Source organism: Bufo bufo, chromosome 1, assembly GCF_905171765.1.
Source record: "Bufo bufo chromosome 1, aBufBuf1.1, whole genome shotgun sequence".
Classification (NCBI taxonomy): Eukaryota; Metazoa; Chordata; class Amphibia; order Anura; family Bufonidae; genus Bufo; species Bufo bufo.
In genome coordinates this window covers 654,433,938-654,452,006 of record NC_053389.1, presented here as the reverse complement: position 1 = coordinate 654,452,006, position 18,069 = coordinate 654,433,938, and the positions used below count along the sequence as shown (strand labels likewise).

Sequence of the window (18,069 nt, the reverse complement as noted above, 5' to 3'; positions counted from 1 at the left end):
ATGCCTATTTTAATAGCTTCATGCATTCCCCATGTAATAACAACACTGGAGCATCTATTCTTCTCTCTCTATGTTGTGCCATTCTTTTATTATTTCTACTAGAAGTTATGAATGAGTTGCTAGCAGTCTGCAGTAAGGGTACAGGGGGGAGGGAACCAGTTGGGGGGGTGTACCTGCACAATGGCAGCACTGATTGGACAGAGTCAGACTGTGCAGGGACACACCCCCAACTGGTTACTTTCCCTCTGTACCTTACTGCAGACTGCTAGCAATTCATTCATAACTTCTTTTTTTTTTAAATCAAATCGTTTTTATTAAACAATAAATACATAATTAAACATAATACAATACGTTGCATTTTTCTTTTCTTTACATTATCCACCGTGTGGGTTCAGTGAACAACAGTACTCATAAATATATCACCACTCAGTTTATCATGAATCCGTACAATACGTGAACACTTGCTAAAACAAATATTTTGGACATAAAATTACCAAGAACTTAACCTTCCCAACCTCCCTCCCCCCCTTACCCTACCCTAACCCCCCAACCCTAACATCTGGTCTTGACCGTCACAAGCCTATATAACCACGTGAGTGTGAGATGACCATTCACTCCACATTTTATCGAACTTCTGAGGACACCCTCTCTTCACATACACCCCTTTTTCGAGTATCAGCATGTCATGCACCTTCCGTTCAAACTCACTCAGTGTGGGCAGACTCCCCTGGATCCACCTCATAGCAATCAGTTTCCTGGCCACATATAGCAATCTCCCCACAGCAACCCTAACCGGTTCGTTCCCTCCAATTTCAGACACATACCCCAGAATACACACCTTAGGATCTTTTTGAATTTCCAATGTCAGTTTACTATTAATCATATTTCTAACTTCCTCCCAATAATTACCAACTACTGGACAAGACCACAGCATATGCAACAAGTCTGCACCATCTTCCATACACTTTGGGCACTTGTCATCACTTCTTACTCCTATCTTTTTCAGGAACACCGGTGTTTTGTACACTCTATGTATGATAAATAGTTGGGACAGTTTGCCCTGTTCACTTAAGGACACCTTGGGGACTGCTTCTAATATATCTTCCCACTTATCCTTAGACATGTCTCCCACGTCAGCCTCCCATTTTTTCATTCTTGAAAGCGGATATCCCTCTAAAAATTTTTCCAGTAGGAGAGCATACACCTGTGATATTAACCCTCTTTTTCCCGCACCTGACGGAAGAACAAGCTTATGAACCACCTCCATTTGAGCTATCTCACATCCTTTCCGCAACGTGACCTCAAGGGCATGTCTTATTTGAAGATATTTATAGAACCACTCCCTAGGAATATTAAATTCCTGCTGCAGGTTTTGAAATGACTTACATATCTTGTCCTTAATTAATTGTCCAATTCTCGTCACTCCATAAGTTTCCCAGTTCCTAAGTCCTGGTAGCAATTCATTCATAACTTCTAGTAGAAATAATAAAGGAATGGCACAACATAGAGCCATAAGAGTAGATGCTCCAGAATTGTTATTACATGGGGAATGCATGAAGCTATTAAAACAGGCATGTCAGGAGAGATGACAGGTCCTCTTTAAGAAAAAAAAGAAATGGATAAAACCAAAAACCTTAATTAACACACTTTGGCTACTTAGCCAGATGATGACAGAACATGTGCATGCATGCTTACATTCACACTTTTTATTAGGACGTTACAGAGGTCGCAGAGTCAGACATGACCTTAGGACCAAATCATCCTTCTCCAATACTATCTAAGTTATAGACGATCACTAGTACATGCTGCTATGGAGTCAATTGTTACAACAATGGAGAACAGAAGAACGTTCTCTGGGGGATATATTTGTTATATCCACAACATCTCTTTAGGAACACTAATAAAAATCTATGATACGGCAGACCTTTGTTTATCCCAAAAACTAGGACTGCCATCCACTTTACCTCCTCTTACCTAATGACGCATTATCAATCCTCCACTGCCTCATATAAGAGGTCTGAATACCAGGGGCGGACTGGCCATAGACTCTGTTGCTCCCCGAGTTCATTAAGACTGGGAGTGTCAAGAACTTATGTACTTGGCCGGCGGCTACCGGTGCCCTCCTGCCTCCTGAATTCAACTGTATTGCCATCCTGAGGCAACTGGAGTAGAGGACGGAACGTGAGAGCTAGCACTGGCCACCATAGAGCTTTTGGGGAAGTTACTTTGTGCTGCTGGGGCGGTATTTTGTGCTGCACTGTAGTATTTGGTTCTGCTGGGGCGGTATTTTGTGTTGGTTTTTGCATGGAATTGTATCACATATCTGGGATTAAAGATACTTTATTCAACATAGACCATATATACACACACAACCAAAAATAGAAAAAAAAATTGATTAAAAACAACGTCAATTGCTCCACATCACACCATATTCTTATTTTTAGGGTATGTTTGACAGACACGTTTCAATATGATTGGTATTATGCAGCCAACTGATTTAGTTTGCAGCAGTATACAAATTGAGCACATTTGGAATTAAATCAACAGTATGAAAAATTAAAAGACAAATAAAATATGTAAAAAATATGTAGATAATTATAAAAATATAGAATGAGGTGTGGTGATATTGTAGTACTCTCTATATCAGACCTGGGCAAACTACGGCCCGCGGGCCGTATACGGCCCGGCGGACCTTTTAATCCGGCCCCCGGCATTTTTGTTGCCGCCGCCGCCGCCGGCCCTGTAACAGCACGGAGTCACTGTCCGGAGTGAGGAGGGGGCGGGGCCCGCGGCCGCTCTGCGCTCCGCTCTGCTGCCTGGCCTGCCTGTCTCTTTAACAGAGCAGACCAGTGGCTGCTGGAGCGTGATGCAGCTGCCGCACAGGCAGAAAGAGGAAGGAGGCGGAGCCCCAGCCAGCAGCCACAGCCAAAGCCAAGCAACTAACAGAACTTACAGGTATTTGGTGGGGGTGGGGGGGGCTCATATAGGACAGGGGGACAGTGTGTGCTTTCCTGCCTGCTACTACATCACCCCCCCCCCCCCCAGGGATTGTGGGGGTCATTAAGGGTTGGACTTGCTGCTGATGTTGAGTGTGCCAGTGTGTGTGTGTCCGTCCCTGTGTGTGTGTGTCTGTCCCTTTGTGTGTGTGTGTGTGTGTGTGTCCGTCCCTGTGTGTGTGTCTGTCCCTTTGTGTGTGTGTGTCTATCCCTGTGTGTGTGTGTGTTTGTCCCTTTGTGTGTGTGTGTGTGTGTCCATCCCTGTGTGTGTGTGTTTGTCCCTTTGTGTGTGTGTCCCCGTCCCTGTGTGTGTCCGTCCGTGTGTGTCTGTCCCTTTGTGTGTGTCCGTCCCTTTGTGTGTGTGTGAGTGTGTCTGTCCCTTTGTGTGTGTCCCCGTCCCTGTGTGTATGTCTCTCCCTGTGTGTATCACCTTGCCCACAGTGTTCCTATGTCTTGACGCAGCTGCTTCAGAACGTTCTGTGCGGGGAAGAAGATGGAAGAGGAGGCAGCGCCAGCATGGAGTCTGTGCGATAGACACAGGGAGGCACACTAAGGACGAAGGTAACACTTCCACATGATCTACACTAGTGTTATCTGTGGTTTTACATAGGACTGCAGGTAACACTACTACATTATTTAGCACTAGTGTTATCTGTGGTTTTACATAGGACTGCAGGTAACACTACCACAAGGTTAGCTCACACAGGGCGCCTGAACACCTAAGGCCGGCCCTGGCTGCGCACCCCAGCGCCAAGGGATGACGTCACTGATGTAATATGCCTCTTATATGTGGAGAGCGGTGATGTCACAGATGTAATATATTACTTATAAGTGATATATTACATCAGTGACATCACCACTCTCCACACATAAGTAATATATTACATCAGTGACATCACTGCTGTCCACATATACCGGTAAGTAATACATTACATCAGTGACATCACCGCTCATCACATATATGTGGAGAGCGGTGATGTCACTGATGTAATATATCGCCTATATGTGGACAGCGGTGATGTCACTGATGTAATATAACATTATATGTGGAGAGCGGTGATGTCACTGATGTAAAATATCACTTATATGTGGAGAGCGGTGATGTCACTGATGTAATATAACATTCTATGTGGAGAGTGTTCATGTCACTGATGCAATACAGCGCTCCAGATGGCGACCAAAATGGTCGCCAATGCGCCTTAAAATTTGCAGATGGCGACAAGACTTGTCATAGGCTACAGGCCTGAGGTCTATTTGGTAGTGAAATCCCAGCGCAGGCAGGCATGATGATGTCATCACGCCCGCCTGTGCCAGGACGCGGTGATTTTATGCAGTATTGAGTTTAGCCTTTTGGCCCGGCCCTCCAAAATATTTTCAGTTTCTCATGTGGCCCCATCGAAAAAATAATTGCCCACCCCTGCTCTATATAGACAAGATTCAATTTTCTGGATCTTCCACAAACATATATGTATCAGATCTAATGTCCCGCTCAGTTAACCCACTTATTATATATCAATGTCACTTAGAAGATGATGAGTGTCCTTTTAATATTCCATATAGACAACGCCTCTGTGGGACCGTAGATGTCCGTTTCATATCACAGCCCAATACGATAGGTTTATTTTTCCATGTGGCCATAGAATGCCAACGTCAGTTGCACTGGTTATGTTTATCTCAGTGGATCATTTTGGAGTCCATTTTAGATACATAAATGCTTCCTTGTAAATATAGTCAATGGGAACTCCACTGTTCTTTTTCAATCCTGTTAATTATTATCGTCACTTTGGGAAATATTGTAATTAAAGTAAATGGTTACATTACCAGTTCCTGTATGTGACAGGGGGAGCTCTGTGCGCAGAGCGTAAATGTAGCACTGCAACTGTAGTGTCTTTAGTTGCTGCGCTATCCTCGGCGTCCCACGTGTTCTGGGGAAGCTTCCAATTACCGGTCAGTGAGCAGTACGGAGCAGTGGTAGCATTGATGCAGGAGCACTAAGCTCCGAAACGCGTCTGAGCTTGAGAGGAGACAGTACATGCAGGAATGGTATCATCAGAGCGTTTAATACATCAGACTTAATGCAACTATATGCTTTCATAACGAATAGGAACGCTCTGTACTTCTCACTGACCGGTAATTGGAAGCTGGGAACACCGGGGACGCCGAGGATAGCGCAGCAACTAAAGACACTACAGTTGCAGTGCTACATTTACGCTCTGCGCACAGAGCTCGCCCGGTCACATACAGGAACTGGTAATGTAACCATTTACTTTAATTACAATACTTCCCAAAGTGACGATAATAATTAACAGGATTGAAAAAGAACAGTGGAGTTCTCATTGACTATATTTACAAGGAAGCATTTATGCATCTAGAATGGACTCCAAAATGATCCACTGAGATAAACATAACCAGTGCAACTGACGTTGGCATTCTATGGCCACATGGAAAAATAAACTCTTCGTATATGATATGAAACGGACATCTACAGTCCCACAGACAGAATATTAATGACAACAGGCGTTGTCTATATGGAATATTAAAAGGACACTCATCACCTTCTAAGTGACATTGATATACACTGCTCAAAAAATAAAGGGAACACAAAAATAACACATCCTAGATCTGAATTAAATACTTTGTTCTTTACATAGTTGAATGTGCTGACAACAAAATCACACAAAAATTAAAAAATGGAAATTAAATTTTTCAACCCATGGGAGGTCTGGATTTGGAGTCACACTCAAAATTAAAGTGGAAAAACACACTACAGGCTGATCCAACTTTGATGTAATGTCCTTAAAACAAGTCAAAATGAGGCTCAGTAGTGTGTGTGGCCTCCACGTGCCTGTATGACCTCCCTACAATGCCTGTGCATGCTCCTGATGAGGTGGCGGACGGTCTCCTGAGGGATCTCCTCCCAGACCTGGACTAAAGCATCTGCCAACTCCTGGACAGTCTGTGGTGCAACGTGACGTTGGTGGATAGAGCGAGACATGATGTCCCAGATGTGCTCAATTGGATTCAGGTCTGGGGAACGGGCGGGCCAGTCCATAGCATCAATGCCTTCGTCTTGCAGGAACTGCTGACACACTCCAGCCACATGAGGTCTAGCATTGTCTTGCATTAGGAGGAACCCAGGGCCAACCGCACCAGCATATGGTCTCACAAGGGGTCTGAGGATCTCATCTCGGTACCTAATGGCAGTCAGGCTACCTCTGGAGAGCACATGGAGGGCTGTGCGGCCCTCCAAAGAAATGCCACCCCACACCATTACTGACCTAATGCCAAACCGGTCATGCTGGAGGATGTTGCAGGCAGCAGAACGTTCTCCACGGCGTCTCAAGACTCTGTCACATGTGCTCAGTGTGAACCTGCTTTCATCTGTGAAGAGCACAGGGCGCCAGTGGCGAATTTGCCAATCTTGGTGTTCTCTGGCAAATGCCAAACGTCCTGCACGGTGTTGGGCTGTAAGCCCAACCCCCATCTGTGGACGTCGGGCCCTCATATCACCCTCATGGAGTCTGTTTCTGACCGTTTCAGCAGACACATGCACATTTGTGGCCTGCTGGAGGTCATTTTGCAGGGCTCTGGCAGTGCTCCTCCTGTTCCTCCTTGCACAAAGGCGGAGGTAGAGGTCCTGCTGCTGGGTTGTTGCCCTCCTACGGCCTCCTCCACGTCTCCTGATGTACTGGCCTGTCTCCTGGTAGCGCCTCCATGCTCTGGACACTACGCTGACAGACACAGCAAACCTTCTTGCCACAGCTCGCATTGATGTGAGCTGCACTACCTGAGCCACTTGTGTGGGTTGTAGACTCCGTCTCATGCTACCACTAGAGTGAAAGCATCGCCAGCATTCAAAAGTGACCAAAACATCAGCCAGGAAGCATAGGAACTGAGAAGTGGTCTGTGGTCACCACCTGCAGAACCACTCCTTTATTGGGGGTGTCTTGCTAATTGCCTATAATTTCCACCTGTTGTCTATCCCATTTGCACAACAGCATGTGAAATTGATTGTCACTCAGTGTTGCTTCCTAAGTGGACAGTTTGATTTCACAGAAGTGTGATTGACTTGGAGTTACATTGTGTTATTTAAGAGTTCCCTTTATTTTTTTGAGCAGTGTATAATAAGGGGTGGGTTAACTGAGCGGGACATTAGATCTGATACATATATGTTTGTGGAATATCCAGAAAATGTAATCTTGTCTATATAGAGAGTACTACAATATCACCACACCTCATTCTATATTTTTATGATTATCTACATATTTTTTACATATTTAGTTTTTTAATTTTTCATACTGTTGATTAATTCCAAATGTGATTAATTGTAAATCTAAATCAGTTGGCCGCATTATACCAATCATATTGAAAAGCGTCTGTCAAACATGTGCCCTAAAAATAGGAATATGGTGTGATGTGGAGCATATCGATATAATTGAGGTAGTTGTTTTTAATCTATTTTATTTCTATTTTTGGTTGTGTTTATATGGTCTATTTTGAATAAAGTATCTTAAATCCCATATATGGCATACGATTCCATGCAAAAACCAGATAATTGAGTGCCCTCCATACTCTTTACTTTATTCTCATATTGCAAATTGGCATGGGTATTGCCACGGGAGAGTGCACCTAGTTCGGTGGATTCGCGTTGGTTGAGCCACTAAACCCAGGTCCCAGTATTTTGTGCTGCACTGTGGTATTTGGTTCTGCTGGGGCAGTATTTTGTGCTGCACTGTGGTATTTGGTTCTATTGGAGCAGTATTTTGTGCTGCACTGTGGTATTTGGTTCTGCTGGGGCAGTATTTTGTGCTGCACTGTGGTATTTGGTTCTGCTGGGGCAGTATTTTGTGCCACAATATGGTCTTGTTGGTCCAGTCTAATTTTGTTGCCGCTCCTTCTGCCCTTCTGTCGCTCTGCTGCACTGTGGTAGTTGGTTCTGCTGGGGCAGTATTTTGTGCTGCATTGTGGTAGTTGGTTCTGCTGGGGCAGTATTTTGTGCTGCACTGTGGTAGTTGGTTCTGCTGGGGCAGTATATTGTGCTGCACTGTGGTATTTGGTTCTGCTGGGGCAGTATTTTGTGCTGCACTGTGGTATTTGGTTCTATTGGAGCAGTATTTTGTGCCGCACTGTGGTATTTGGTTCTGCTGGGGCAGTATTTTGTGCTGCACTGTGGTATTTGGTTCTGCTGGGGCAGTATTTTGTGCTGCACTGTGGTATTTGGTTCTACTGGAGCAGTATATTGTGCTGCACTGTGGTATTTGGTTCTACTGAAGCAGTATATTGTGCTGCACTGTGGTGGTTGTTTCTGCTGGAGCAGTATATTGTGCTGCACTGTGGTGGTTGTTTCTGCTGGGGCAGTATTTTGTGCTGCACTGTGGTATTTGGTTCTGCTGGGGCAGTATTTTGTGCTGCACTGTGGTATTTGGTTCTGCTGGGGCAGCATTTTGTGCTGCACTGTGGTAGTTGGTTCTGCTGGGGCAGTACTTTGTGCTGCACTGTGGTAGTTGGTTCTGCTGGGGCAGTATATTGTGCTGCACTGTGGTAGTTGGTTCTGCTGGGGCAGTATTTTGTGCTGCATTGTGGTAGTTGGTTCTGCTGGGGCAGTATTTTGTGCTGCACTGTGGTAGTTGGTTCTGCTGGGGCAGTATATTGTGCTGCACTGTGGTAATTAGTTCTGCTGGGGCAGTATTTTGTGCTGCACTGTGGTAATTAGTTCTGCTGGGGCAGTATTTTGTGCTGCACTGTGGTAATTAGTTCTGCTGGGGCAGTATTTTGTGCTGCACTGTGGTAATTAGTTCTGCTGGGGCAGTATTTTGTGCTGCACTGTGGTAATTAGTTCTGCTGGGGCAGTATTTTGTGCTGCACTGTGGTAATTGGTTCTGCTGGGGCAGTATTTTGTGCTGCACTGTGGTATTTGGTTCTGGCGGGGCAGTATTTTGTGCTGCACTGTAGTAATTGGTTCTGCTGGGGCAGTATTTTGTGCCACAATATGGTCTTGTTGGTCCAGTCTAATTTTGTTGCCGCTCCTTCTGCCCTTCTGTCGCTCTGGACCTGCCTACAACATGATGCTACTTTTAACTTTTCCCAGCGCCACTTTAAATTCCCATCCCGCCCCTGCTGGATACATATAATATTGTAATCATGCAGGTGACTTCACAAAGCCACATTTCTCATTTCCTGTACTGGTTTAGGTGTCCACTCTGGACTGGTCTCCGACATAAATAACGGAATCAGCGAAATGATATATCTGTATCCTGCTCATGAATATCATAGCCTTCCCTTACTTAGTCTATTGAGTTTATGCATAATTTACATGAATGATATTAGCTGTAGTTACTTTACAAGACTCAATAAACCAAATTATGCATAAAACCAAGACAGCCATGTCTAGTCTATAGGAATCTGTCTCTAGTATTAAAGGTAACCGGAGCTTATTCCTTAATATCCGCTTGATTATTCCATACTGTGAGTGGGACATACTGTATACAATACTGCTATTTGTTTTCTTTAACTTACATTTCTGTGCAGGACACTTATGTGTTGCATAGACAGATGTTCCCACCGCAAACCGCAAAAAAAGGCTACATACAATGTTCAGGCGTCCGAAAAATTGTACAGAAAGACAGACGGCCCTTGTACTGACTTGAGCGCCACTGCAATTTGATCATTGGAAGTCTGACCTCCAGGAATACAGCGATGAACACCATGAAGGACACTGGCACTCAGACATCCATTGACTGTCTTTGTTTTGTTTTAGTCCTGGAGAAATCCTTTAACTATATTAACATATATTCAATAGAACTGATTACGTGCACAGAGCCTCCTATTAGACCCAGAAGCTATAAAGCCAATTTTTGCCAATCTAGATGTAATAGCAAAATCAATAAATCAAAGTGAACTGAGTAGATCCTTCAGCAGATCAGAACTTACCAATGAGACAGCATTAGATCCGAGGCCCACAAACAACGTGGAAGCTAACCGTTTCTTCTCTCTCTCTTCTTCTGAAACAAGCGCCACTGATGGTTCTGCAGGAGTAAACGTGGCTTCTTCATCCTCCCCCACTGATATACCACTCTCCAGTGGAGGTGAACTAGACTCTGTTTCACCAACTTTACTTTCCTTTTTCAATAAGTAGCCTTCTTTTCCCCAAACTTTCTTAATACCATCCATCTTCAAACGATTTTCCCTATACAGGAAAAAATATATATATACTGTATGTAGATACAGAAAATTCTGAAAACATTTTAGCAAAGCTTAAACCGTAAAATAAGGTTATAGAAAAGGAAATACTCTGTGGCAAGCCCTTGAGAGGAAGCCATATACTGGTCACCAAACTGTCAAGGACAAAAGTAATGGCAATCCCCCACAACTGGCATTTCCTAAAGTGGTTAACACAGGTGCCTTGCATCACTGGGGTCCTAGGTTCGAATCCGACCAAGGACAACATCTGCATGGAGTTTGTATGTTCTCCCCATGTTTGCGTGGGTTTCCTCCGGGTACTCCGGTTTATTCCCACACTCCAAAGACATACTGATAGGGACCTTAGATTGTGAGCCCCATTGGGGACAGTTGGTTGCTAAAGCGCTGCAGAATATAGTAGCGCTATATAAGTGCATAAAAAAATTAAAATAAAAATAGGAGGATATAAGCGATTCTGGATGTACATGTAGGTCATTATTATGACCACTTCCTACTTTCCATGTCCTCAGATCTGGCTTGGTGGGTATATAAGGTTTGCCATAGGCTGTCTGCACACATCCATCGTTGTTGTCATGGGTAAAAGGGAGATTTATCAGAGTTACAAAAAGGGATGATTATTGGCTTTCGGGCCAAGCTGCGCGGTTTGTGAACTGATCGTGTGCTGCTGTGGAGAAGTATTGTGGGTGGACAAATGGCACCACTGAGAATAAGCAGAGCACCATGGGCCACTGATGTGAGAGGTGAAGGTTGGCTATGAGGGTGCACGAGGGAGGACCGACACACTACAGTGGAGAAGCTCACCACCAAAACGAACCAGGGGCCTACCAGACGTGTCAAACGGTTCAGAAAACCCTACTGCGTATAGGGCTCCGAAGCAGACGGATGGTTACTGCACCTCTGCTTATGAAGTTGTATCGGCAGAAAAGGCTGCAATTTTATATGATATACAGTTGCAAGAAAAAGTATGTGAACCCTTTGGAATGATATGGATTTCTGCACAAATTGGTCATAAAATGTGATCTGATCTTCATCTAAGTCACAACAATAGACAATTACAGTCTGCTTAAACTAATAACACACAAATAATTAAATGTTACCATGTTTTTATTGAACACACCATGTAAACATTCACAGTCCAGGTAGAAAAAGTATGTGAACCCTTGGATTTAATAACTGGTTGAACCTCCTTTGGCAGCAATAACATCAAACGTTTCCTGTAGTTGCAGATCAGACGTGCACAACGGTCAGGAGTAATTCTTGACCATTCCTCTTTACAGAACTGTTTCAGTTCAGCAATATTCTTGGGATGTCTGGTGTGAATCGCTTTCTTGAGGTCATGCCACAGCATCTCAATCGGGTTGAGGTCAGGACTCTGACTGGGCCACTCCAGAAGGTGTATTTTCTTCTGTTTAAGCCATTCTGTTGATTTACTTCTGGGCTTTGGGTCGTTGTCCTGTTGCAACACCCATCTTCTGTTGAGCTTCAGCTGGTGGACAGATGGCCTTAAAATTCTCCTGCAAAATGTCTTGATAAACTTGGGAATTCATTTTTCCTTCGATGATTGCAATCCGTCCAGGCCCTTACGCAGCAAAGCAGCCCCAAACCATGATGCCCCCACCACCATACTTCACAGTTGGGATGAGGTTTTGATGTTGATGTGCTTTGCCTCTATTTCTCCATACATAGTGTTGTGTGTTTCTTCCAAACAAGTCAACTTTGGTTTCATCTGTCCACAGAATATTTTGCCAGTACTGCTGTGGAACATCCAGGTGCTCTTGTGCAAACTGTAAACGTTTTTTGGACAGCAGTGGCTTCCTTTGTGGTATCTTCCCATGAATCAATTCTTGTTTAGTGTTTTACGCATCGTAGATTCACTAACAGGGATGTTAGCATATGCCAGAGACTTTATGTAAGTCTTTAGCTGACACTCTAGGATTCTTCTTCACCTCATTGAGCAGTCTGCGCTGTGCTCTTGCAGTCATCTTTACAGGACGGCCACTCCTAGAGAGAGTAGCAGCAGTACTGAACTTTCTCCATTTATAGACAATTTGTCTTACCGTGGACTGATGAACAGCAAGGCTTTTGGAGATACTTTTATAACCCTTTCCAGCTTTATGCAAGTCAACAATTCTTAATCGTAGGTCTTCTGAGAGCTCTTTTGTGTGAGGCATCAATTCACATCAGGCAATGCTTATTGTGAAAAGCAAACCCAGAACTGGTGTGTTTTTTTATAGGGCAGGGCAGCTGTAACCAACACCTCCAATCTCATCTCATTGATTGGACTCCAGTTGGCTGACACCTCACTCCAATTAGCTCTTGGAGATGTCATTAGTCTAGGGGTTCACATACTTTTTCCACCTGCACTGTGAATGTTTACATGGTGTGTTCAATAAAAACATGGTAACATTTAATTATTTGTGTGTTATTAGTTTAAGCAGACTGTGATTGTCTATTGTTGTGACTTAGATGAAGATCAGATCACATTTTATGACCAATTTGTGCAGAAATCCATATCATTCCAAAGGGTTCACATACTTTTTCTTGCAACTGTATATGGGGTTTCCATTTAGCATTAGTTCAATCATTCCTTTAACAGGATGTTTGGTTTGCACAGTCCCTTACAGCATTAGGCCTCATTCACATGACCGTATTTTTCTTCCGCGTCTGAGCCACAGCCAAAGGCTGCAAAAATACGGACTGCTCATGGATGTCATCTGTGTACTGTCCCGCAAACTATAGATCATGTCCCATTCTTGTCCATTTAGGGGACAAGTATAAGCATTATTACTATTGGGCCATGAAAAAATGCGGCGTGCACACGGCCTGTATCCGTACTTTGCAGATCACAAAATAAATACGGTCGTGTGCATGAGGCCTGAAAGTGGATGTCGTGGAGCTTTGTGATCAGCAACCTTTACCCTACAGTAAAAGAAAATATGATATATTATATATGGTCACTGAGACAGGGCCTGGCTTTAGAGAATACACAATATAAACTATATAAATAACATGAACACTACTGAAAGATATGGTCCAAACAGTAATATTACTGGTATCGCCTCATCTAGTTTTCTGTGATTATTACATTACTCAGTTGTCCAGGGTGTTTTTTTACTGCTATAGATAATGGGTGGAGATTTATCAAACTGGTGTAAAGTAGAACTGGCTTAGTTGCCAATCAGATTCCACCTTTCATATTCCAAAGGAGCTTTGAAAAATTAAAGGTGGAATCTTATTGGTTGCTATGGGCATTAGAGAGTACACAAGCTGGGTCCTCTTGATCCGTCCCAGTTCTGGCTGAGGTGGGTCCGAAGCAGGGAACTCCCTGCTATTACATCCATATACCCTATTATCATATAAACATTTGTTGTCTGAAACAGATCACCCCTTTAAAATGACTGTTAGATACTTCTGAACACTTCATGATCCTCCCTCCAGTATCCTAGTGGTTGCACTTACTCTTTTTGTCCAGTCTCCCCACTATTTCCAGAGACTTCAGATAACACAGAGATTGCAGAAGGTGAATGCCCATCAGCCAAACTGATAGAAGGTAGACTGGGGGAAAAGCACAGTCCATAGGGCTCCAGGTTTAAAGCTGAGAAAAGAAAAGCTTTGTAACTAACAGGTAACAGAGATCATGTCTGTATCTAGTTTATCTTTATCAGTCAACATTACTGAATTGATGTAAGAACATCCATCTACAGAGAAGACGTTCAGATCGCTATAATCCAATCCATTGGCAAACTGGCTGTATCACCAACAGGTGAAGATATTACAGGTATGCAGACTTCTAAAAGAAGGGCCTACCCTTAAGATAGCCCATCAATATTAGTCCTACTCTCAGCACCCACAGTGCTCATGTAAGGGCTGAGGCCGATTCTTGGTTTACATTGGTTTGTACTATCCAACATTGTACTTTTGGAATTGCAACTTTGTCCCGTTCACTTGTGTGATATGGGTGGGTACACATCACGTTTTGTGCCTTGTTTGACGTATACGTTAGATTAAAAAAAGGATACAAAAATGCAGCACACCACGTCCTTGTATGCTGCAGAATCCGGTTAAAAAAAAAGAAAAAAAAATTTTTTTATTTTTTTTTACAATACAACTCTATGGCTAACGGATGCCACTGTATGGCATCAGTCTGAGGCATCCTTAACGTATACATTAAACGGGTGTGAACCCACCCTAAGCCATCAATTTTCAAAAACGGAATAACCCTTTAGAGTCCTTACACACACATTTGCAGTGGCCTTTTTGGGGCTCTAAAAAACATCAGGTTTTTAGGCCATCCCTATTTTTTGCCACTTTTATCGTGCCATTTTTTCAGGCGTTTTTGCCCACTACCATTTTTTTGATGTTGTTTTTTTGCCTACGGAGAAGCTGATGTAAAAATACCTGCAAAAAAATGGCAAGATCTAGAGCCCCAGGAAAATGGGACATCTCGGTTATATCTAGCAACACACACTCAGTAATAAACAAACTGACTTTATGACTTATTCAAACTGTATATACAATGTAATAAAATCAGTGCTACAATTAGATTCAATCAGCGCGTAATATACTGTAATAGGTATAATGTATAAAGGAAGAAACCGTCAGTAATCATTATAGCTGTACAAGCCCTGATCAAATAAATAAAGGTATAAAACATTCACAGTAATAACTAAATATTACCGAATTAAACTATTATCAGAAACAATGTCCTCCACACACAGGCGAAGACAGACACAGTATACCTAATGGTTGGGTAGCTGGAGAGCAGAGCTATCCGGGAGGTCGTTGCAATGTTATAGATACGTTATTAAGACTCTATCCTCTTAAACACAAGTGGTCACTCTGATGAAATATCTGCTTCCCATCTGGTCTATACGCGTGCTGTGGCCGTGAACCTCAAGTAAACTCAGGATTACATCAGCGCTGGCTAAGCTTAGATTTCATCCACTTCTGTAGGTGAAGTCACACACAAAGCATCTAGCATCGTGACCTATACACATAACAGAAGTACAGTCCCTCCCTGGATCCGAAGCTTTACGGTACTTTCAAACTTGCGGCAGAGGATTCCGGCAGGCAGTTCCGCCGCCGGAACTGCCTGCCGGATCCGTCAAAACGTGTGCAAACTGATGGCATTTGTCAGACGGATCAGGATCCTGATCCGTATGACAAATGCATTGAAATGCCGGATCAGTCTCTCCGGAAAAACGGATCCATTTTGCCGGAACACTAAATGCCATACCCGGCATTAATGCATGTTAATGGGGAAAAATGCCGAATCCTGCATTTCGGCAAGTGTTCCGGAATTTGGGACGGAGATAAAACCGCAGCATGCTGAGTTATTATCTCCATCCTGAAAATTCACAAAGACTGAACTGAAGACATCCTGATGCATCCTGTACGGATTGCTCTCATTCAGAATGCATTAGGATAAAACTGATCAGTTCTTTTCCGGTATTGAGCCCCTAGGACGGAACTCAGTGCCGGAAAAGAAAAACGCTAGTGTGAAAGTACCCTTATACACCGCCATAAAACCTAGCGGAAAAACAGTTTCTTCAAGAGCCTGCATCTTAGGAACGATGAGAAGTTTGTTTCTGTAGGGCTAATTCACTAAATCATCACAAACGCAAAAACTTCTTCCAGGTTAAGTGCGCACAAAAGCAGCAGGGAATAGTCAGGAACTGTCATTTTCTCATTTCACTATATGACGGTTTAATGTTCTGGAATGAAAAACGAACAGCGGGGGGCTGTATTACTAGTGAGCCAGTTGATCCTTCTGCTACCTTAGATTGCGTGGACCACCAGCCGCACAGGGGATATCAAGACCAGCGCCAGGCTTAATTAATCTTCCCTATGAATCCTTTCTGTCTTCAGCAGTGAGGAACGTGAGCAGTCAGTGGGAGCATTTCTATCACCACATTTTAACAATTGGCGGGGGTCTCAGAACTCAGACCTCCACCAAATCAAAAAAGTTGAAATGTTACTATGAATTTATCAAAAGTTTTTTTTTTTACAGTACAGGGACCCTTCAAGTCTTAGATGTCTTCTATTTCAGGCTGTAAATTTGTGTGCCACTTGCAAACCTAATAAACTGTATAAAATGACCTCATTGCAACAGACATTTAGGGGGAAATTTTCCAATGCCCGCAGCAGACGCCAATCTTGATTAATCAGTTATGCATGATCAGATATCTCTCTGATGAACACAGTATTATTCTGTTAGAAAGTGTAATTCGATATCAGCTTGAAGCCAGGAAAGCACTGGATAATCACCAAAAGCATCATGAGCTATTCCAAATTATGCACAAGACTAAATATTAGTCAACGAGTAGAGCCAAGTCACAATGATGGTGACCACCGACATGTCAAGCCTTTCAGACGAAATGATTTTACAAGGTCTTTAGTTACATCTGAGAAGGATTTTGTAGGTCTACTTTAGATCTCATCCTCAATTACCTCCCACTTCAACTAAACATGAAGGCTGTGTCATACAGTACATTAAAGTGTAACTGCCATTTATTTATTTTTCTTCTAATGTGTAGGGACAGTGATAGGGAACATTTTATTAATATACTTTATTTACAGAACTTGTACATTTAGAGTAGAAAACTTGCCCCATGAGTGTTGCTAAGGCAAGTCTGTCTACACAGTACAGAGCAGCGCTCACTGTGAAGATGGCTAGGGTTAATTCTTTTTCCCTCCATGCTGGCTCCTATATATTTCTAGAAAAGAACATATGTAATATATATTTGCTCTGCTCTCCCATCTCCTGCTATTGTGACAATGATCAGCATGGCCGGCTCTGACAGTGAATAATCCTGTATCCCAGGTGCTCTGAGTAACTAACCAGCCCCCGAGAGATGCATGAGAGATCGGGCAGTTAGTGCTACTATTGAGAAGAAGGGGAGACATCCAGTAAGCGGACTTACAGTACATATAACTATTGGTTGGCTTACTTTGAGACAGATCTTTACCTCAGAATTGCGCCAAAATTTTGGAGCAAAATAGTGCATCGTAGGCCCCACCCCTTTCCATGAAGCTCCACCTACTTTCAGCTATGCCGCATCCCCTTGTCAGAAAAAAAGTGTAGAAATTTTAAATGCGTCAATTTGCATCACTTATTTTTAGACAGATTTTTGCCGTACACATAAGTAAATCTGGGCCATTGTGTCTGCTCACAGAATGGACGGTAGGGCTTGAGTCATATTCTCGGCCCACAAGAAATTTTAAATCCCAACAAACAAGACGTCAATCAAGCCATACTGAGTGTATCTGAAGAGCTGAGACCGTGAATGTTCAGACCAGCAGCTCCACCTCCATGACCTCAAGAAGGTAAGTTACATGCAAGGTGCTCCATCTTCAAAGTTAGCGCTAGGTTTTCATAATGCAGCAATACACAAAGGACACAGGGATGTGGTTAGGTAGCTGCTCACCTACACTATAAAAAGGTAGTAAAAGCTACTGCCGGGTTCCCTTTAATGTCGATCTGCCTGACATTTAAACGAAATGTGTCACCAAAAATATTATCTTCCAGTTAAAACCAGAACAACACATCTCCTTTTTTCTAATCTATTTTTATTTATGATTACAGATTGATTTATTATGTTTCCTGAACATTATTTAGGGGGCGGCCATCTTGCCTGAGCTTTTCTTAACAGCATTAAGAAAATTACTTCACGGCAGCCCCTTGGTCCATAGACACAATGCTCAGGAGGGGACCTCAGTGACTTCTATGGGAGAGTTTTCTAGACATGCTCTGTGATCTGTGCAGAGGTCATTGTACACGGGAAGAATAGATAAGCGCTGACAATCACCTATTGTGAACGGTGGATCCTGTCTTATCTATACACAGAGGTGATATCATTACAGGCAGGATTAG

At 43.2% G+C, this 18,069-nt stretch overlaps 1 protein-coding gene across 3 annotated transcripts in view; it reads right to left on the bottom strand.

Annotated features, from left to right (window-relative positions):
- AP4E1 (adaptor related protein complex 4 subunit epsilon 1) overlaps window positions 1-18,069 on the bottom strand; it is a 65,973-nt gene that overhangs the window by 9,756 nt on the left and 38,148 nt on the right. For all 3 annotated transcript variants that reach the window (XM_040413971.1, XM_040413970.1, XM_040413972.1), the window contains 2 exons: window positions 13,656-13,791; window positions 9,927-10,182 (listed from right to left, as the gene is read on the bottom strand). In XM_040413971.1, the coding sequence (XP_040269905.1) occupies window positions 9,927-10,182; window positions 13,656-13,791 (392 nt within the window). The remainder of the gene's footprint in view (window positions 1-9,926; window positions 10,183-13,655; window positions 13,792-18,069) is intronic.